Source organism: Pseudorasbora parva, chromosome 25 (assembly GCF_024679245.1).
Source record: "Pseudorasbora parva isolate DD20220531a chromosome 25, ASM2467924v1, whole genome shotgun sequence".
In the NCBI taxonomy this organism is placed as follows: Eukaryota; Metazoa; Chordata; class Actinopteri; order Cypriniformes; family Gobionidae; genus Pseudorasbora; species Pseudorasbora parva.
This window is the reverse complement of record NC_090196.1, coordinates 2,518,472-2,536,046: the sequence shown is the minus strand read 5'-3', so window position 1 is coordinate 2,536,046 and position 17,575 is coordinate 2,518,472. Positions and strand designations below refer to the sequence as shown.

Here is a 17,575-nt window from a genome sequence, read left to right as displayed (position 1 = left end):
TCATGACTCAGCAAAATTACATTTGTAATGTTCTGTGTAAAGGAGATGAATGTCAGTAATTGTGTGTCTTCCACAGAAACATTAGAGTTTATTGTCTAGTTTGTAAGGCCAGTATATCTCCAGAAAGAAGAGAAGTAGTGGATTCCAGTAACATGAAGCTCCTGTGAGGACGCTGAACATCTGCTGATGGAGCTGCTCTATTCTGAGAGGAACACAATCACCTGATGATGCAAATATGAGTTTCACTGTCTGACACTTTATTCTCTGAAATGAGTCAGAAGAGTTGGACTAATGGAGAGATGAGGTTTGTTCATGTTCATCAGTTTATAATGAAACACTGTCAGTGTCTGAAGCCTCTGGACTGCTGAGATCGTCCTTGACTCGGTTAGAGAGGAAGAGCTCCAAGAGTTCAATCCACAAAACTATTAATGATACGCTGGATTCAGAAAACAGGTCACGTCTGTGAGCAGCTGTGTTTGTGTGAATGTATGAGGGGGAGAGAGTCTGAAACAGAGACTAATTATGGGATATAAGATTGTGTTACATGTTCACTTCCATCATAATAACTAAATAAAGTGTGTGAAAGGTTTGATCCCCCATTGTGTTGTGTGTGATGGTCCATCAGCAGCTGCAGTATCTCTCAGCTGTATCAGTGCAGTCACTGTGACGTCTGACTGACACAGGTTTTTGTACGACTCTTTATCACTGTGTGAACACCCACTGACTGTTTGGATAGTGTAAACTCTGACAGTAATAATCTCCTGTATCTTCAGTCTGGACTCCACTGATGGTCAGAGTGAAATCACTGCCAGATCCACTGCCACTGAATCTAGATGGAGTTCCAGTATAACGGGTTGTTGCGTAATATATGAGGAGTTTAGGAGCTTCTCCAGGTTTCTGTGAGTACCAGGCTAAATGATTGCTACCATACACACTACTGCTGGTTTTACAGTTTATTCTGACGTCTTGTCCTGGTTGAGCTGTTATTAATGGACTCTGAGTTACTGTGTACTGTCCTCTACACTCTGAAAGAAAAGATAAAATAAAATAATATATTCGAATTTTTTAAAATTATTAATCATTATGAATATTTTTATACAAACCTTGAGCAAAGCGAGTGAGAGTCCAGATGAAGATGATGATGGTGTTCATTGTTGTTCTTGTGTCTTGTGTGATGATGAAGATTGTGTTCTGTTCTGCTCTCAGTCATGAAGTGTTAAACTCACAGCACTATAAACACTCTCAGACTGAAGCATGTGCTGACAATGCAAAGAAGTGGGCAGGATTTACAACAGCTTGAGCTCAGAACACACTCACACACACTAGAGTTACACAATGATCATTTCCATTCTGACTAATGTTATTTGAGTTAGTTCAGTAGTTTTATTTGTATTGTGACTCCTGAGACACTGAGGATGTGCAGATGAACGTCCATCTCTGTGTCCATATTCAGTCATGTGACCATCATCACTGCTACACTTCCACTAGATGAACCGCCATCACTAAAGTCAGATCATGAATCATGAGTCTGTTCAGAAAGTATCAGGACTGATTGTGAATCTCTAATCAGAGTTCATGGTGTCACTCCATCTATCATGAAGCCTCATGTGTCTGAAATCATCAGATGGAGAAGAAACAGGCTGTTAAAGATGGAGACATATTAGAGCTTGTTCACGTTTCATGATCTTGTGTGGAGATTCATAACCAGTCCAGATACTTTTAGAACAGACCTTGAATATGAAAACATGCTTGACTGTGGAGAACATGCAAAATACCTTTTCTATTTCCATTGTTGACACTTTCTATTGACTTTGGCTATAATATTCAATAAACTCATGATTTGAGCAGATTTTCACTGAAGATTGAAGTCTGAAGCAGCAGGTTTTTCTGTCAATCCTGAAGATTGAGCTGCATATGAAGAACAGAAGCATCATTATGAGAAACTCCACAACATCATCCATGATCAAAGAGGTCAAAGGTCACCTCAGAGGTCACAGCTCATCAAATATATTTCTTTAAACAGTGTTATATCAGAAATCATTGAGTCAATCTGAATGAGTGAGTGTTGAGAAGAGCTGAGGAGCTTCTAATATCAGTGTGTTGAAGTGTTGTTTCTCTCTCTCTGCTGGAGTGTGTGTTCACTCGAGTGGAATAGAGGTTTTTGTACGAGCGTTTCATTAGATTGTATCACTGTGGTGGACATTCGGTGGAGGAACCAAACTGGTGATTAAATGTAAGTCTTTTTAATTCCTTATTTAAAAATACAGTTTAGATTTCAGAAAGTGTTTTACAGTCGAAACAAGAACAACATTTATTAATGATAATGATTATTAGATATTGTGCTGAAACTTTACTTGAAGCCTTTATGTATAATGCATTATAAAGATATTCATAATGGAGATTATAATGCCTTATATCTTTTCATGAATAATTGTAGCCAAAGTTCAAATGCATTATAATATTTGCAAATTCCTTGTTGCGTCTGAAATTGGTTGTTTGTCGTGAGTTTTAATGTATTATAATTTCTAAAGGTGTAACAATGAATAGATAATATTATAATGTGTTATAACTGTGGTTACAATTATTCATGAGATCATACATGCATTATAATGTGTTTAACAATTCATAATTAATGCATTAAATACTTTTATAATGCATTGTGTGTAAAGGCTTTAAGTGTTTCTGATATTGTGTAATAATTATTTAATCTGAATCAATGATATTGTCATGTTTATACATTCAGAAGAACGGCATTATTCCTTTCAACAACAAAATCTAAACATATTTCCATAAAGCGTCTCACTATGAGTTTATTGAGTTTATTACAGGTTTGTTTTCCTTCATTTATTTCTACACTGAGTTCATATATAGTTCATCTTTTATTGTAGATATCATACATGGAGAAAAGAGATTTGACATCAGAATGTAAATGTTGTACTTTCTGTCGTTCAGTCAATGATACTGAATCTCTTTTGCTCATGTTGTGATTATAATTCAGTGCTTTATAATACAAACACAATTTATGTGTGACTTTTAATTCTGTTTGAAATTGAGTTGAATATCTCAGTAAAATGTAAGAACTTTATGTTGTGAGTTAAAAACTGCTGTAATGAAATCAGTCGGTGTATTACAATGTTCAGTTTGATTGATGAGGTTTGATGTAAATGTATATAGTGATTGTGTCGTTTGTATATTGTATATATATATATATATATATATCAGCTGTAGTGATGTTGAAGGACATGAAGGATCAGATTGTGAGTGTGATTTGTCCTGCTGTTGAAATGCTGTGAATGAAAGTGCAGTGTGTGTTCTTTGTGTTTGTGAATGTGTTGTGTTTGTCTCCTGCAGCTGGTCCCACAGTGAAGCCCTCAGTGTCTCTGCTGCCGCCCTCTTCTCTGCAGATCTCTGGAGACTCAGCCGCACTGCTCTGCCTGCTCAGCTCTTACTCTCCACAGGGGGCGCTGGTGAGCTGGACACTGGACGGGTCAGAGGTCACCGAGGGGGTTCTGACCAGCGCAGAGAGCCAGCAGGACGATGGCCGCTACAGCCGCAGTAGCGTCCTGACCCTCAGCAAAGCACGCTGGGAAGAGGGAGAGGTGTACGTCTGCAGAGTAACACATGATGGAGCTCCTCCTCATGAGGTCTCGTTCCACAAGAGCTCTGAGTGCTGATGTTTCTCTCCTGAAGATGAGCCGTATCTGAGTGTCCTGTGTCAGGCAGGATTCACATGAGTCTAGTGCTGCAGCTGTAGTGATTTACAACTCAATACTGAAAGAGAGCTCGCGTGTGTCAAAGCACTGTGTGATCTTTCAATCTGCTGTGTTTGCTGCAACATTCAATAAAGCTTCTCAACAAGTTCACTTTGTGTCTGACAACATCATTCAACTAACAGATGAAGATGCAGGTGCTTTTCAGAAGGTTGATGTAGCAGTAAATGTCAAATAAAGCTCTTGGGGTTTGAACATGGTCTCTGGAGACAGAGCTGCTCTATTCTGAGAGGATCACAATCACTCCACCCTGACAATGCAAATGGGATTTTCAGTCTCACTCTTTGATTGGTTACAGGATCTGGACTGGAACAGACCACTTTCACTTCTGCTACACATTTACATTTACAGAAGGGGCTGAACTTTAATATATACAAATATAATTCAAATCATTAAAATCATGATCTCAAATCAAGAATCAGCCGTTGTGACAGTAATTGTGTAAGAATGTAAATCTTTCTGTGGTCAAATGGAAAGCATCTCGTCCAGACAGCAGAAGTGACTGAATGCAGTCTGTTCAGTTTGATTGACAGGGATCATATATTACACCTAAAACATGATGATCATATTAAAACACTGACTCATTCTCTTCATAAACACAGATTGATGTTGATTGTAATGATATAGTGTTATTAGTGTGTGTGCTGTGATCAGTGTTGTGTGTGATTGTGTGGTTCCTGATATCATGGTGACATTGATACAATGTTGAGTTTTGATCCAAACCATCATTTTGGTTGAGGTTGATATTTCAGTGTTTAAAGTGTGTTGGATCAGCACTGAACTTCTGATGAAAGTCCACACACACACACACACACACACACACACACACACACACACACACACACACACACACACACACACACACACACACACACACACACGCACACACACACGGATGGAGACAGTGGCCGTTTCTCAATATGTGTTCTTGTCTGTACTCGTGTTTAGTGATGGGAAGTTCGGTTTTTTTCCGCAAACCGGTTCTTTCGGACAGTTCGTTTCAGTGAACCTGGTTAAAACAAACAGATCACCAGTTCTTTTACGTCCTCATGTAATGATATCATTTCTTTCATCCCGGCAGATGAAATACATTCAAACACATTCATATTGTATTTGTATTCATAACTTGTAATAATTGTCATTCCCTGTAGCTCAACCAGTAGAGTGTGGCGCTAGCAATGCTAAGGTCATGGGTTCGATTCCCAGGGAAAGCAAGAATTGTGTTAGGGACCGAACAGTCAAAGAGAGGCAAATCATAAAAAAATTGTTTCCAAAAGAATATTTAATCAATCCAAGCTGTTACAGAAAGATTCAAAACAAAAGAAACTTAAGTCAAAATAATTAAATAAAATATTTCGGCCTATAAAGGAGGTCAACAGAACAAAACTAAACTCAAATAACTTAATATATTTGAAACCAACCTGAACTGACCTCCAAAGAGAACATTTGGGCCACATTTATACCAGTGGACTAATCCATATTAAACACACAGGGGGGAGGGGAGACAAACCACAAACTTAAATCTAAATACAATCCAAATTCACAGGCCAGGCCAATGATCAAAATAAACCTAAACTGCTCTTACATCAATATAGAACCAAAGGAAAGAAACAAGACATTTTCTTAATAAACCTAATATCAAACATCCCATCCCCCCCCCACAGTCTATCTGTTGATTGGTAGTGGCAAGCGGAACCAAAACGGCAGACGAAGCAGCAGGCCGGACCTTTGCCTGCACGGACAGCGTACCGGAAGTCCCCGCTCACCACCAGCAGCGCCGACTCACCGCAGCTCAATGGTAACTTAAACTCAAAGAAATCAATATTATTGCGTGTACAACCCCCAAATGATGTACTACAACCGCAAATAAATATCTAACTGAAACATTAAGTGTTTCATTATCGAGCTGAAAATTATAAATACTGAATCATTTAGTGAAAGAACAGAAATACTACCCTATAAACTAACTAAGCAGTGTGAGGGTGAGTGCGACATTACCGCTCATTGATGTGTGGCTGCATCGTGGGCCATCACAAATTGAAAAAATGTGTACCTTAAAATGCAATGTAAGTCGCTTTGGATAAAAGTGTCTGCCAAATGCATTAATGTAATGTTAATGTAAATTCCCGGAGGAGTTCTTGATCCGTCCCTTTTATCGAGGACGCATCGAGAGGAGACTTGTGTGGACTTCAGACAGACCGGTATCCCAGAATGCATCTCACACCAACCAGCAAGCGTCAATAGCGGATGAGAAAGCCTGCATAATTAAAAACACTACTGTTATTGTGTCCTGCACTGGATAGTTGATAAATAAAGCCCTTTCTGATCCTCACCACTCGTATTTTCTCCACATTTTAATAAGAGATATAAGATTGTGTTACATGTTTATTTCCATCATAATAACTAAATAAAGTGTGTGAAAGGTTTGATCCCCCATTGTGTTGTGTGTGATGGTCCATCAGCAGCTGCAGTATCTCTCAGCTGTATCAGTGCAGTCACTGTGACGTCTGACTGACACAGGTTTTTGTACGACTCTTTATCACTGTGTGAACACTGGACCACTGTGTAAACTCAGACAGTAATAATCTCCTGTATCTTCAGTCTGGACTCCACTGATGGTCAGAGTGAAATCACTGCCATAGTAAGATCCACTGCCACTGAATCTAGATGGAGTTCCTGACTGAAGGGTTCTTATGTAAGAAATCAGGAGTTTAGGAGCTTCTCCAGGTTTCTGCTGATACCAGAATAAGTCATTAGAGGTTAGTCCTACATCCATATGACACTCTATTGAAGCTGTTTGACCCTGTTGGACAGTTTTAACTTCAGGTTGAGTCAGAGTGATTCCTCTGGATCCTGAAGAAGAGATAAGAAAATCAATCAGTGTTTAAAACTACTATCATCATCTACTTTTACAAGAACACCAAAACCAGAGTCAACATGTTTGTCTTACCTTGAATAAAGAGTGAAATGGTCCAGATGAAGATGATGATGGTGTTCATTGTTGTTCTTGTGTCTTGTGTGATGATGAAGATTGTGTTCTGTTCTGCTCTCAGTCATGAAGTGTTAAACTCACAGCACTATAAACACTCTCAGACTGAAGCATGTGCTGACAATGCAAAGAAGTGGGCAGGATTTACAACAGCTTGAGCTCAGAACACACTCACACACACTAGACATTGAAGATTTCACTTTAAGAATAATCCCAGCTAGCAGGGAACGTTCTCAGAAGTTTGGCTAACATTCCCTAAAGTTTGGTTAATGTTCTGAAGAATATATTTGAATATAATGTTTAATGAATATTTTAAGAATGTTTTCTCATTTAAAAAATGTTCCTATAGCGTTAAATGCAAACCAAGATATAACATTTTAACTGCAACATTCAAAGGATGTTTTAGTAATGTTTCTGAGGTAACAAGTTGTACAATGATCTTAAAAAAACATTGTCAAAGTTTCATAATAACAACATTCTCTCCGCCACATTAGGAAACTGTTTTGAGGATATCATTGAGAGATGAGATGTTCAATGTTCTTTATAAATGTTCTTCTAATGTGACAAGTTACAAGAACATTTTACTTGCAACATTTTGAGTGTATTTTGAAAATGTTCTTAAATTGAAGTTTTTATAATGATCTCAATATTATATTGTCCTAATTTTTCATAACAAACAAAGGAAGAACAGTCTCTCCGCCAAATTAAAAATGCACATAACAAAAATGATCACTTTTACATTTTTTTTTTGCAGTTTATAATTGTATGTACTTTAGTTAAAAAAATCATTCTACATTTTCTGTAGCACTGTACTGGTGATCTGAAAGATCAAACATGTCCGATAGAAATGGTTCTCGATTCTGTACTGGAGAGCTGAAAGATCAAACATGTCCGATAGAAATGGTTCTCGATTCTGCACTGGTGATCTGAAAGATCAAACGTGTCCGATAGAAATGGTTCTCGATTCTGTACTGGTGATCCGAAAGATTGAACGTGTCCGATAGAAACGGTTCTCGATTCTCTACTGGTGATCCGAAAGATCGAACGTGTCCGATAGAAACGGTTCTCGATTCTGTACTGGTGATCTGAAAGATCAAACATGTCCGATAGAAACGGTTCTCGATTCTGTACTGCTGAACCGAAAGATCGAACGTGTCCGATAGAAACGGTTCTCGATTCTGTACCGGTGATGCGAAAGATCGAACGTGTCCGATAGAAATGGTTCTCGATTCTGTACCGGTGATCCGAAAGATCGAACGTGTCCGATAGAAACGGTTCTCGATTCTGTACCGGTGATCCGGAAGATCGAACATGTCCGATAGAAACGGTTCTCGATTCTGTACCGGGGATCCGGAAGATCGAACGTGTCCGATAGAAACGGTTCTCGATTCTGTACCGGTGATCCGAAAGATCGAACGTGTCCGATAGAAACGGTTCTCGATTCTGTACTGCTGATCCGAAAGATCAAACGTGTCCAATAGAAACGGTTCTCGATTCTGTACTGGGGATCCGAAAGATCGAACGTGTCCGATAGAAACAGTTCTCGATTCTGTACTGGTGATCCGAAAGATCAAACGTGTCCGATAGAAATGGTTCTCGATTCAGTACTGGTGATCCGAAAGATCGAACGTGTCCGATAGAAATGGTTCTCGATTCTGTACTGCTGATCCGAAAGATCGAACGTGTCCGATAGAAACCGTTCTCGATTCTGTACTGGTGATCCGAAAGATCGACCGTGTCCGATAGAAACGGTTCTCGATTCTGCACCGGGGATCCGAAAGATCGAACGTGTCCGATAGAAACGGTTCTCGATTCTGTACCGGGGATCCGAAAGATCGAACGTGTCCGATAGAAACGGTTCTCGATTCTGTACCGGTGATCCGAAAGATCGAACGTGTCCGATAGAAACGGTTCTCGATTCTGTACCGGTGATCCGAAAGATCGAACGTGTCCGATAGAAACGGTTCTCGATTCTGTACCGATGATCCGAAAGATCGAACATGTCCGATAGAAACGGTTCTCGATTCTGTACCGGGGATCCGGAAGATCGAACGTGTCCGATAGAAACGGTTCTCGATTCTGTACTGGTGATCCGAAAGATCAAACGTGTCCGATAGAAACGGTTCTCGATTCTGTACCGCTGATCTGAAAGATCAAACGTGTCCGATAGAAACGGTTCTCGATTCTGTACCTGTGATCCGAAAGATCGAACGTGTCCGATAGAAACGGTTCTCGATTCTGTACCGGTGATCCGAAAGATCGAACGTGTCCGATGGAAACGGTTCTCGATTCTGTACTGGGGATCCGGAAGATCGAACGTGTCCGATAGAAACGGTTCTCGATTCTGTACTGATGATCCGAAAGATTGAACGTATCCGATAAAAACGATTCTTGATTGTGTACCGCTGATCCGAAAGATCAAACGTGTTCGATAGAAACGGTTCTCGATTCTGTACCGGTGATCCGAAAGATCAAACGTGTTCGATAGAAACGGTTCTCGATTCTGTACCGGTGATCCGAAAGATCGAACGTGTCTGATAGAAACGGTTCTCGATTCTGTACCGCTGATCCGAAAGATCAAACATGTTCGATAGAAACGGTTCTCGATTCTGTACTGGGGATCCGGAAGATCGAACGTGTCCGATAGAAACGGTTCTCGATTCTGTACTGGTGATCCGAAAGATTGAACGTATCCGATAAAAACGATTCTTGATTGTGTACCGCTGATCCGAAAGATCAAACGTGTTCGATAGAAACGGTTCTCGATTCTGTACCGGTGATCCGAAAGATCGAACGTGTCTGATAGAAACGGTTCTCGATTCTGTACCGCTGATCCGAAAGATCAAACGTGTCCGATAGAAACGGTTCTCGATTCTGTACCGCTGATCCGAAAGATCAAACGTGTTCGATAGAAACGGTTCTCGATTCTGTACTGGGGATCCGGAAGATCGAACGTGTCCGATAGAAACGGTTCTCGATTCTGTACTGGTGATCCGAAAGATCGAACGTGTCCGATAGAAACGGTTCTCGATTCTGTACTGGTGATCCGAAAGATTTTTAGCTGGGCCCAGAATCACATCCAATCACTCAACCAGCAGGAGATTCTGTGATCCCCTCACCAACAGACACACAGGTAATAAGACAAGTTGTTTTAGAACCATTTATCTTCAGAGCTGCACAGTATACATTATACTGTAGTAATAATTATTTCCCATCAACAATGTTTATCAGAATGTGTTTGAAAGAACGATGCGAGGATGGCATTATTACAGGCTTTGTCCCAACCCTGTTCGTGAGTTATGAATGACAAATTGTAATATAATTATATAGATTTCTACATTTTAAACGACTTACCACAAACGATGGATACAAACACCTTTTAAACAAACCTGAAAGTTTGGTCGGCACTTTAACCTCATAGGCAGTGATGAGTATTTATGATGGCTTTTGGGGACATTGACCTGTATTTTAACTGTCCTTATGGGGGCTCCTTTGTTGCTAATATAATTTGTGTAAAATTCTCAATACCTTCTTCCTTTATATTTGTCATGTTTGACTGATTACAGGTTGCATTCCAAAACCACATGGACACAGAGTCCAGCTCTGCAGAAGATGGGAATGTCCCACTCCAATCCCAATGTAAAAAATTATAGATGATGGCCACAGTTCATAAAAGTTTGGAGATTTCATTAATTTTATCTTGACTAGTTTTTGTAACGGGTTCAAAGGCAACCCTTTAAATGTTTGTTTGATACTTTAGACCCATTCATACTTGATAACTTGCATTTAATTTAGCATTTATTCATGCAATTTGATATTAAACTAGTGTAATTGCGTGCATGTAACAAAAATGCTTGCTTATACATTTTTTTAGCAGTTTAAAATATAGGGTATTTTTGTGGATGTTAGAAGGAAATACTTTTATTCTACAGACATTGGGAGATATTGTAGTTCTGTTTCAGTGACACAGAACTTGTATTTAGGACATTTAATTTGCTGAATTCTGATTTCAGTTTAAAAAACAAATGCTTTGATATGATTCTGAAGACTCACTAAGCAGCATGGAAATAACAGAGGATGAATATGTGCCAGGGTCAGATTGTGAAAGTGAGACCAGCTCAGAGGGAGGCAGTATATTAAAGGGGCACTTCAGCGCTGGGAAGATGAATCTGTATTTAAACTGGGTCATTAATGTAGTAGAAATGTGAAATATTGTTTTAATTTGGTGCTTTCTAGACTGAGAAAAAACAGAAAATGTATTTTTGTCTCATGGGGATGAAAGACAACAATTCCCAGAATGCTTCGCTGCCCTATGAGGCCACTCCCAAAGCCACCGCTACTGGATTACTGGATCACTTTCACTTTCCCACCGCGACCGCGTTCATTTTCATAAAATCAGTTCAATTAGAGAACAGACACTACAATTAAAAACTGAACGTGTCTGTTCAATATGTGATTTAGCCGCTGAGGAAGTGTCAGCACAAACGCAGCGGGAGTCAAATTACATACATTCCTGATGAGCTGAATGAGCTCTCGTCATGACAGCTGAGGTAAAAGTATGATCTTTTAATATTCTATAGGGTTTCTACTGATACAAAGCCATATGCTAATCGCTGAAGTAACCCTTTAAAGAAAAATGCTGCCACCATGGCCAGTCCTGCTGTTAAAGATGGAACAAGAAAAACATACAGGGGACCTAGAAACCGGAACTCTGAATCTGACACATCTGGGGAAAGCTCAAAACTTCACTTACAGTCATGCACAGTCAAAAGACTGACGGATCTAGAAGATACACCAAAAAACATTACTGTCTCTTTTGTGAGAAACCACAATCCAAAATCGGCAGGCATCTGGAACTTGTTCATAAAGATCAATCTGAAGTCGCTAAGGCCATTTCATCTCCAAAGAACTCCAAGGAAAGAAAGCTCCAACTGACTATACTAAGGAAACAGGGGGACAGAGCACACAATGTAGATGTCATTAGAAAGGGAAAAGGTGTCATTGTTCCATGTAAACAAGCGAGTTCTCCAAATGTCAATACAAATAAATTCTTTCATTGTGCAAATTGCCAAGGACTTTTCAAAAATGATTTCTTTGGAAACATGAAAAGGTGCCCACTTCGAGGTGTTCTTTCAAAACCTGGTAAAACTCGAGCCCAATCGATTTGTGCCTTTACGCAACCTGTTTAGGAAGGAGTTAGCAAGGGACTGTGGAAACTTATCAGAGACATGAAACAAGGTGAAGTGCTAGATCTCATAAAGAGTGACCATTGTATTCTCAAGTATGGCGAGCAGAAATACATCATGGGACACCGGCGTTCTGATCATGAACTGATCCGTCAGAAAATGCATGAGTTAGGGAGACTAGTTTGGAAAGGAAGGCAGGTGTCCCCTCTCAAATCCCTTGAGGAATACATTGATCCAGCCAACTTCCAACACACAGTTAATGCAGTTAAAGCTGTTACAGGCTTTCAGTGTGAGACAAATAAGATAGTGGTGCCAACGCTAGCCAAGAAACTTGGTCAGAGCCTCATGAAGGTTGCAGACATTGTAAGTTGTGATGCAAGGATCTGCGGTGACACAACAAAGGTTCAAAAAGCAGAGGACTTCAAACACATCTATCAGACACGCTGGAGGGAGATGATCTCATGTCATGCTCACAATACCCTGGAAGGAAAAAGGTACAACGCTCCACTGATCTTGCCTTTTGCAGATGATGTCAAGAAACTCCATAAATATTTAAAGGAGAAACAGCAAGAATACTACAGCACACTTTTTAATGCACCGAACACCAAGACCTGGGCAAAACTGGCCAAAGTCACTCTTGCACAAATGATCATCTTCAACAGAAAAAGGCAAGGGGAAGCCTGTCTGATGCCAGTACAATCATTCGAATCTCGAGACAACTCTACTTTAAATATTGATATTGCTGACTCTCTCTCAGAAGTTGAACAAGCACTATGCAAGTACTTACGGCGTGTAGAAATCCGTGGAAAGCGCGGAAGGAAAATGTACTTTTGGCACCGGAAATGATCAAATCCATGGAGTTGCTGGTCAAAACACGTGAAGTTTGCAGAGTTCTGAAGGAGAACATCTACATGTTTGCAATCCCAGGCTGCGAGACATCATTTCGTGGATCAGACTGCCTGCGCTGCTTTGCCATGGAGTGTGGTGATAAATGTCCAAAAGCCCTATCGTCCACCAAGTTGCACAAACACATCTCTACAATGTCCAGAGTTCTTAACATGAACGACACCGAAATTGACCAACTTGCTGATTTCCTGGGACATGATATTCGTATCCACAGGAAATATTACAGATTACCAGAGAGACCACTCCAGCTGGCAAAAATCACCAAAGTCTTGATGGCAATGGAGCAGGGAAGGCTTAACGAATTCAGAGGGAAAGGTCTTGACCAGATCAACATCAATCCAACAGGTATGTAACCTGTTAATCGAGTTTAAACTACCTGTCAAGCGTGTCCTAGTGACTTTTGAAGAATCTGTGCATATCTTATCTCTGAATACTAAGACTATATTTCAGAGTGTGTTGAGCCTGATGATGGGATGGAGAGTGAAACAGAACTGTCAGATCATTCATGATGTGACATCAAGTGGGCCAGGTAAAGATTTGTAAACACATTTTTTAAAGATGTTTGTCATTTCCATTAGTTAAATAAAAATTAAGTCATGCCATCAAGCAGGCACATCAGGAGTGAATAGCAGCAGGCCAGTAAACACGAATGAAGGTAAGACGTATGAACAGGCAGATCAATGTTTAATGCAATCAGAATATCAAGAATTCCCCCAAACAGCCTATCAGTAATTGGTAGTTTGATTTAGAAATGTATATGATTGTGTTTCTAAAGGATCTCCAGAGAGGACACGGGAGGTCATGAAAGTAACATCAGGTAAGGAACCTGTCCAGTAATAGTTTTTATTTGCTTTATTTATAAAAGCTCAACAACATCATAAAGAATAGTATAAAAATACAACCCCAAAATCAGAAAAAGTTGGGACAGTATGGAATGTGCAAATAAAATAAAAAAGAAGTGATTTCTAAATTTACTTTGACTTGTATTTCATTGCAGACAATATGAACACAAAATATTTCATGTTTTGTCTGGTCAACTTCATGTCATTTGTAAATATGCATCCTTTCCTGTCATTCAGACCTGCAACACATTTCAAAAAAAGTTGGGACAGTTAAGCATTTACCACTTTGTAATGTTGCCATTTCTTTTCACAACACTTAAAAGACATTTAGGGACTGAAGACACCAAGTGATGAAATGTTTCAGGTGTAATTTTGTCCCATTCTTCCTGCAAACAAGTCTTAAGGTGGGCAACAGTACGGGGTCTTCGTTGTGGCATTTTGCGCTTCAAAATGCGCCACACATTCTCTATTGGAGACAGGTCGGGACTGCAGGCAGGCCAGTCAAGTACCCGTACCCTCTTCCTCCGCAGCCAGGAGTTTGTAATGTGTGCAGAATGTGGTTTTGCATTGTCTTGTTGAAATATGCATGGACGTCCCTGGAAAAGATATCTTCTTGAAGGCAGCATATTATGCTCCAAAATCTCTATGTACTTTTCAGCATTAATGGTGCCTTCACAGAAGTGCAAGTTACCTTTGCCAAGTGCACTGACACAACCCCATACCATGACAGACCCTGGCTTTTGGACTTGTTGCTGGTAACAGTCTGAATGATCCTTTTCTTCTTTGGTCCGGAGCACACGGCGTCCGTTCCTCCCAAAAAATACCTGAAATACTGATTCATCTGACCACAGTACACATTTCCACTGTGTGATGGTCAATCCCAGATGCCTCCGAGCCCAGAGAAGTCGACGGCGCTTCTGGACACTGTTAACATAAGGCTTCCTTTTGGCACAGTACAGTTTTAACTGGCATTTGTGGATGTAACTACGTATTGTGGTACTTGACAAAGGTTTGCCAAAGTAGTCCTGAGCCCATGTGGTGAAATCGCTTCTAGATGAATGACGATTCTTGATGCAGTGCCGCCTGAGGGATCGGAGATCACGGCTGTTCAGCTTAGGCTTGCGGCCTTGTCCTTTACGCACTGAAATTTCTCCAGATTCCTTGAATCTTGTAATTATGTTAGGCACTGTTGAATGTGAAATATCCAAATCTCTTCCTATCTTTCTTTGAGGAACATTGTTTTTAAACATTTCAATAATTTTCTCACATATTTGTTGGCAAACTGGCGATCCTCTGCTCATATTTGCTCCTAAAGGATTAGACCTTTCTTGGATCAATCACCTGTTGACATCACCTGTTTCAAATCACATCATTATTTAACCCTTTTACCTCATTACTAGCCCTAAATTGCTCCTGTTCCAACTTTTTTTGAAATGTGTTGCAGGTCTGAATGACAGGAAAGGATGCATATTTACAAATGACATGAAGTTGACCAGACAAAACATGAAATATTTTGTGTTCATATTGTCTGCAATGAAATACAAGTCAAAGTAAATTTAGAAATCACTACTTTCTTTTTTTTATTTGCATTTTCCAAACTGTCCCAACTTTTTCTGATTTGGGGTTGTAATCCAGTCTTGCACCTACAACACATGCAGTGCAATTAATGTAGTTTTCTTGTCATTAGTTCCTATGAAGAGAAAGTGGAGTGAGGTGGAGATTGCAGATGTAGAAGAGAAAATGATTAAATTTATTCACTCGGGAGTTACTCCTGGAAAAGTCGACTGCATTGACTCAACAACATGCATTAACATCATTGATATGAACAGACACACACCCATCCCTCAGCAACTTGACAAGTTCTGGGCATCTGAGGAGAACAAGCAGAATCTCCAACTGTTAGCTCGAGATATGGTGTCCAATCGAGCCAGTGCCAATGCTACTGTCATTGTCAGCTCTATTGTCATTGATGATGAGTTACTACCAGCAAAGGCAGCTGGTGGTGAAGAGATCCCAGACCTCTTGAACTGGATTGAGGAGGCTGATGCCAGGTTGCTGGTGCATGTTCAGTGGGCTGTTCGTGTAAAGCAGTGCAAGAGAGTTGTTATAGTCTCCAATGACACAGATACCTTTGCATTGCTTCTCCACTACAGCCCATACTTCCAAGCACTTGGGATGAAGGAGATCTGGCAGCAGTGTGGCACTCGTGAGAAGCGGCGAATGCTTGCACTCCATCAAGCAGTCTCTCGTCTTGGAGCGTCACTGTCAAAGACAGTGATTAAAGCACATATCCTGACTGGAGATGACTGTATGAGCAAGGTAGGGACTAAACATACTGCTATAGCTTTTGACCCAGTCCAATACTTAACCAACTTTGGAGAGGCAGACACTTTGACAGAGCAAGATGCAGAGCTGGCTGAGATGACTTCAGGGTAGAAATCTACACCACACTGAAAAAAAACAATAAGTAGACTTTACTCAATTTTTATTTCGCAAGTTTTTGCACTAAATTTTTTCAAGTAAATTTAACACCAAAGGAAATTAAGTAAATTTACTTAACTAAGCTGAGTAAAATTTACAAAGTGCACAAGTACATATAGCTTGGCCTGTTAAATTTTATTGAGAAATTTTTACTTGCAAATTGGATGTAGTTAATATAATTAAGTAAATCTATTGACTCTTTTTAATGCATTTTACTTGTTTTATACAGTGCTGCTTATTACCATATTTTATATTAATTTATATCACTGATCCTTTTAATACAGTTTTCTTGTTTTATGCAGTGCTGGTTATTTTAAAATAAATTAAATGTTGCTTTTATAATGTGACAAAATAATACTGTGACAATGTGCATTTAAGGGTAATTTATTGACAAGAAATAAAAAATAAGCACATAGAGAAACATGTAGCTAATGCTTCACTCAGGATTAAATGTTTAAGATAGCATCTTAATCTCTATCAAAACATTTTGAAAGCATTTAAAACTAAACAATGAAACAAGACATGAAATACAAATTCAGATGTATAAATGTAAAAACATTTTTTAACCATTTTAGATTTAAACCCTCATTATCAACTCAGATGTTGTAATACAACATAAGAAATTTGCATGCAACTAATACTAAGAGTATTAGTATATATACAATACAACTAATAATAAGTGTAAATGTAAAGGTTACACACAACATTATAGATGTGATAGGGTACAGGTTTTCTCAAGGGTACAGTTCTCCACAAAAACTAAGATGTCCTAAGACACGGAGCACCGGAAGTGATCTCTCACGCATATCTCTACGCTAGACTGTGTACATTGACCTCAAGTGATCGTGTGCTGAAGGACGTCACATTCGACGTAATAAATTATATAAATATTGTTGGGTTTCTCGTACAAACCTGTTTCGTGTCTTAGAACCTCAATGTGTCGGTTTGATATGGATTTCTCTGTGCATATTTTATTAACTCTTATGGATTTTGTTTCCATTCACATGCATTATATGACTGACAGACTGCAACGGTTGGAGCTAAACATATTATTCTGTGTTCAACTGAAGAAACGAAGTCTCCTATATCTTGGATGCCCTAGGGGTAAGCAGAAAAACATCACATTTTCATTTTTGGGTGAACTATACCTTTAACCAAGCCACCAAATCAACTGTACCACCGAGTAGACTTCAGGACAACATAAAGGGTCCTGCACACTGTGCGATTTTTCAAAATCCTTTGCGAATGTCCCTTGTCAGACTGTACGAACATGATCCCCGTGTCACACTGTAAGATCTCAGTTGTCATTAATGTCAGACTGCACGATAGTTAAGGCGCGCTAAAAACGGACGCGCGCAAGAAATCTCACCCGGAGCTTTATATCATCAATGAATGACGCGT

The 17,575-nt window shown here is 39.6% G+C and overlaps 2 gene segments (V, D, J or C); one reads left to right on the top strand and one right to left on the bottom strand.

Annotated features, from left to right (window-relative positions):
• Positions 1-269: 269 nt before the first annotated feature.
• Positions 270-3,674, top strand: LOC137064374 (immunoglobulin lambda constant 7-like). The segment is given in 4 exon segments: positions 270-304; positions 774-861; positions 2,182-2,233; positions 3,352-3,674. Coding segments are annotated over 4 exon segments (498 nt in total).
• A 2,635-nt stretch (positions 3,675-6,309) lies between these two features.
• Positions 6,310-6,769, bottom strand: LOC137064927 (immunoglobulin kappa variable 1-9-like). The segment is given in 2 exon segments: positions 6,310-6,623; positions 6,721-6,769. Coding segments are annotated over 2 exon segments (363 nt in total).
• Positions 6,770-17,575: the final 10,806 nt, after the last annotated feature.